The sequence below is a fragment of the Bidens hawaiensis genome, unplaced genomic scaffold (genome assembly GCF_021521415.1).
Source record: "Bidens hawaiensis isolate Kalapana, Puna unplaced genomic scaffold, B.hawaiensis_p1.1 tig00039051_1, whole genome shotgun sequence".
Lineage (NCBI taxonomy): Eukaryota > Viridiplantae > Streptophyta > Magnoliopsida > Asterales > Asteraceae > Bidens > Bidens hawaiensis.
Window position 1 is genome coordinate 136,289 of NW_027505589.1, and position 2,005 is coordinate 138,293.

The window sequence follows — 2,005 nt, forward strand, 5'->3', positions numbered from 1 at the left end:
ACACCATCCTCCTCCCCCCACCCCCACACACAGACACACATGGAAATGTGGAAGATGATGTGGATCCCGGGAGTGAGGTAAAAATGGGATGAGTCCGTATGGCCTTAGCCTTTGGGAGTAGGGGGCACTCCATTCATGTATTATCCAATTCTACACTAAAACACTCAACTACCTAAATCCATTTTTTTTAAAATAATTATATAAATGATGGATGATGGCCCACTTGCAATTCCCCATCTCCGCTGCTCTTAAACAGATAATTCATACCCGATTGTTGAAGCCACATACCCTACCCGAATGGGTGGCAACCATTTACCCGTGAAAGGTAAGTACCCGGAAGGGGTACCCGGATACTATCCCTATACCCTCCTATACATTGATTTTTTTTATATAATTAACAACACAATCATTATTCTTGTAGAGACTCGGTCTAAACAACATCTTATTAAGGCGAATGCCATATAGACTCTGTTAGTAACATGAAAACCGAAGTTTCTTTTCAAATAAAAAACTTTAACCATATTATTTCAAAAAGTAAATCATATTTTCCATCAAACAAACTCTGTCACATAGGGTCAATATTAACCGTACTCCCTAAGGATAGTACATATCAGATTCCCCAAGTGCAAATACCATTTTACCAATATAAACCATTAATAGTCATACACATACCCAAATCAACCAAGTTACCAATATTATTATTCAACATGATGGCATTAGCATCAGAGTGGCTAAGACCTCTTGTTCAAACCATGGCATGGGACTACTGCATTGTTTGGCAATTTGGTGATGATCCCACTAGGTATTTTCATCAAAACATTAATATTTTCTGTTTAAATTTGTTTAAACCTATAAGATTTTGAACTTGTTTCAGGTACATTGAGGGGGTTGGTTGCTGTTGCAATGGCAGCCCACCAAGTGTTTGTAGAAATGTCAAAGAGGAAATTGGTGCAACAAAACCTAAGCTTTCTCCACTATGCAGAGACACTTACAATAAGCACTCTGTAAACACAAATGCTTGTGTGAAACTAGCTAAGATTCCTTTACATTTGCCTCTGTATTCTGGGTAATCTTTTAACTGTCTATCTGTTTATGATTGATTATTATTGGTTGTTTAATTGTTTGTATAAAGTTGATTTAATGTCTGAACTTGAAACCGGAATCAGGATCCATGGGGAAGTTGCGTTGTCGGGTCAGCCATCTTGGAGTCATGTAAGCATGTTATCAGTATTCATGTTGAAAATTAGGGGCATGCATCGGTCGGTTTTGGGCTAAACCGAGCGGAAAACGAAACTTCGGTTAGAGTTTTTGAAAACCGTTCGGTTTCGGTTTTGCTATTTGAGCTTGAAAAGTTTGAGCCGAAATAATTAATTCGGGCTTAAATCATATTGTTAGTTTATAACTTTATCTAATTGATTATTATACATTTGGGCTAAAATATTTGAGTTGCATATTTATTAACTTCTTAAACATTACTAAAAATAAAAAAAATAGTATGAAAACCTATAACTTCTGTTTGGTTTGGTTCGGTTCTGTTTATTTGGCTTTTATTACATGCAAAACCAAAACCGAACCGTCGGATTTTTTTTTGGTTTGGATTTTTCGTTTGGGATTGGTTTTTTGTTTTCATGCACACCCCTATTGAAAATGGTGAATTAATTTTTTATTTGAACAAGCATGTTAACGTTATCATGCATATTTAACAGGACACAATTGGAACCCAGGTTTTGATACCTGTTTATGGTGGTATGATTGAGCTATACATATCAAAACAAGTAAGACCCGTGTGTCCCGACTCCCGATCTATAAATTTCTATCTAAAGGCGTTTTCGACACTAATCTAACCGTTAATCTTTGTGTTCTAGGTTGAAAGAGATCAAAATATGATAGAGACTCTTAAGACACAATTCAATCTCTTTTCTCAACACATTGAGCTGCTGAAAACTGAAGGATCACCAAACACTTCAAACCTATGCAGTGAAAACTCATCACTTGTTTCAGCTGG

The 2,005-nt window shown here is 36.4% G+C and overlaps 1 protein-coding gene across 1 annotated transcript; it reads left to right on the top strand.

Annotated features, from left to right (window-relative positions):
• Nucleotides 1–707: 707 nt before the first annotated feature.
• Nucleotides 708–2,000, top strand: LOC143614131 (transcription factor bHLH90-like; the record flags this gene model as incomplete). The annotated part of the gene is made up of 5 exons (XM_077087652.1): nt 708–802; nt 875–1,066; nt 1,167–1,212; nt 1,707–1,775; nt 1,866–2,000. Coding segments are annotated over exons 1-5 (537 nt in total), but the record flags the coding sequence as incomplete, so codon positions are not given.
• Between the last annotated feature and the right edge of the window lie 5 nt (nt 2,001–2,005).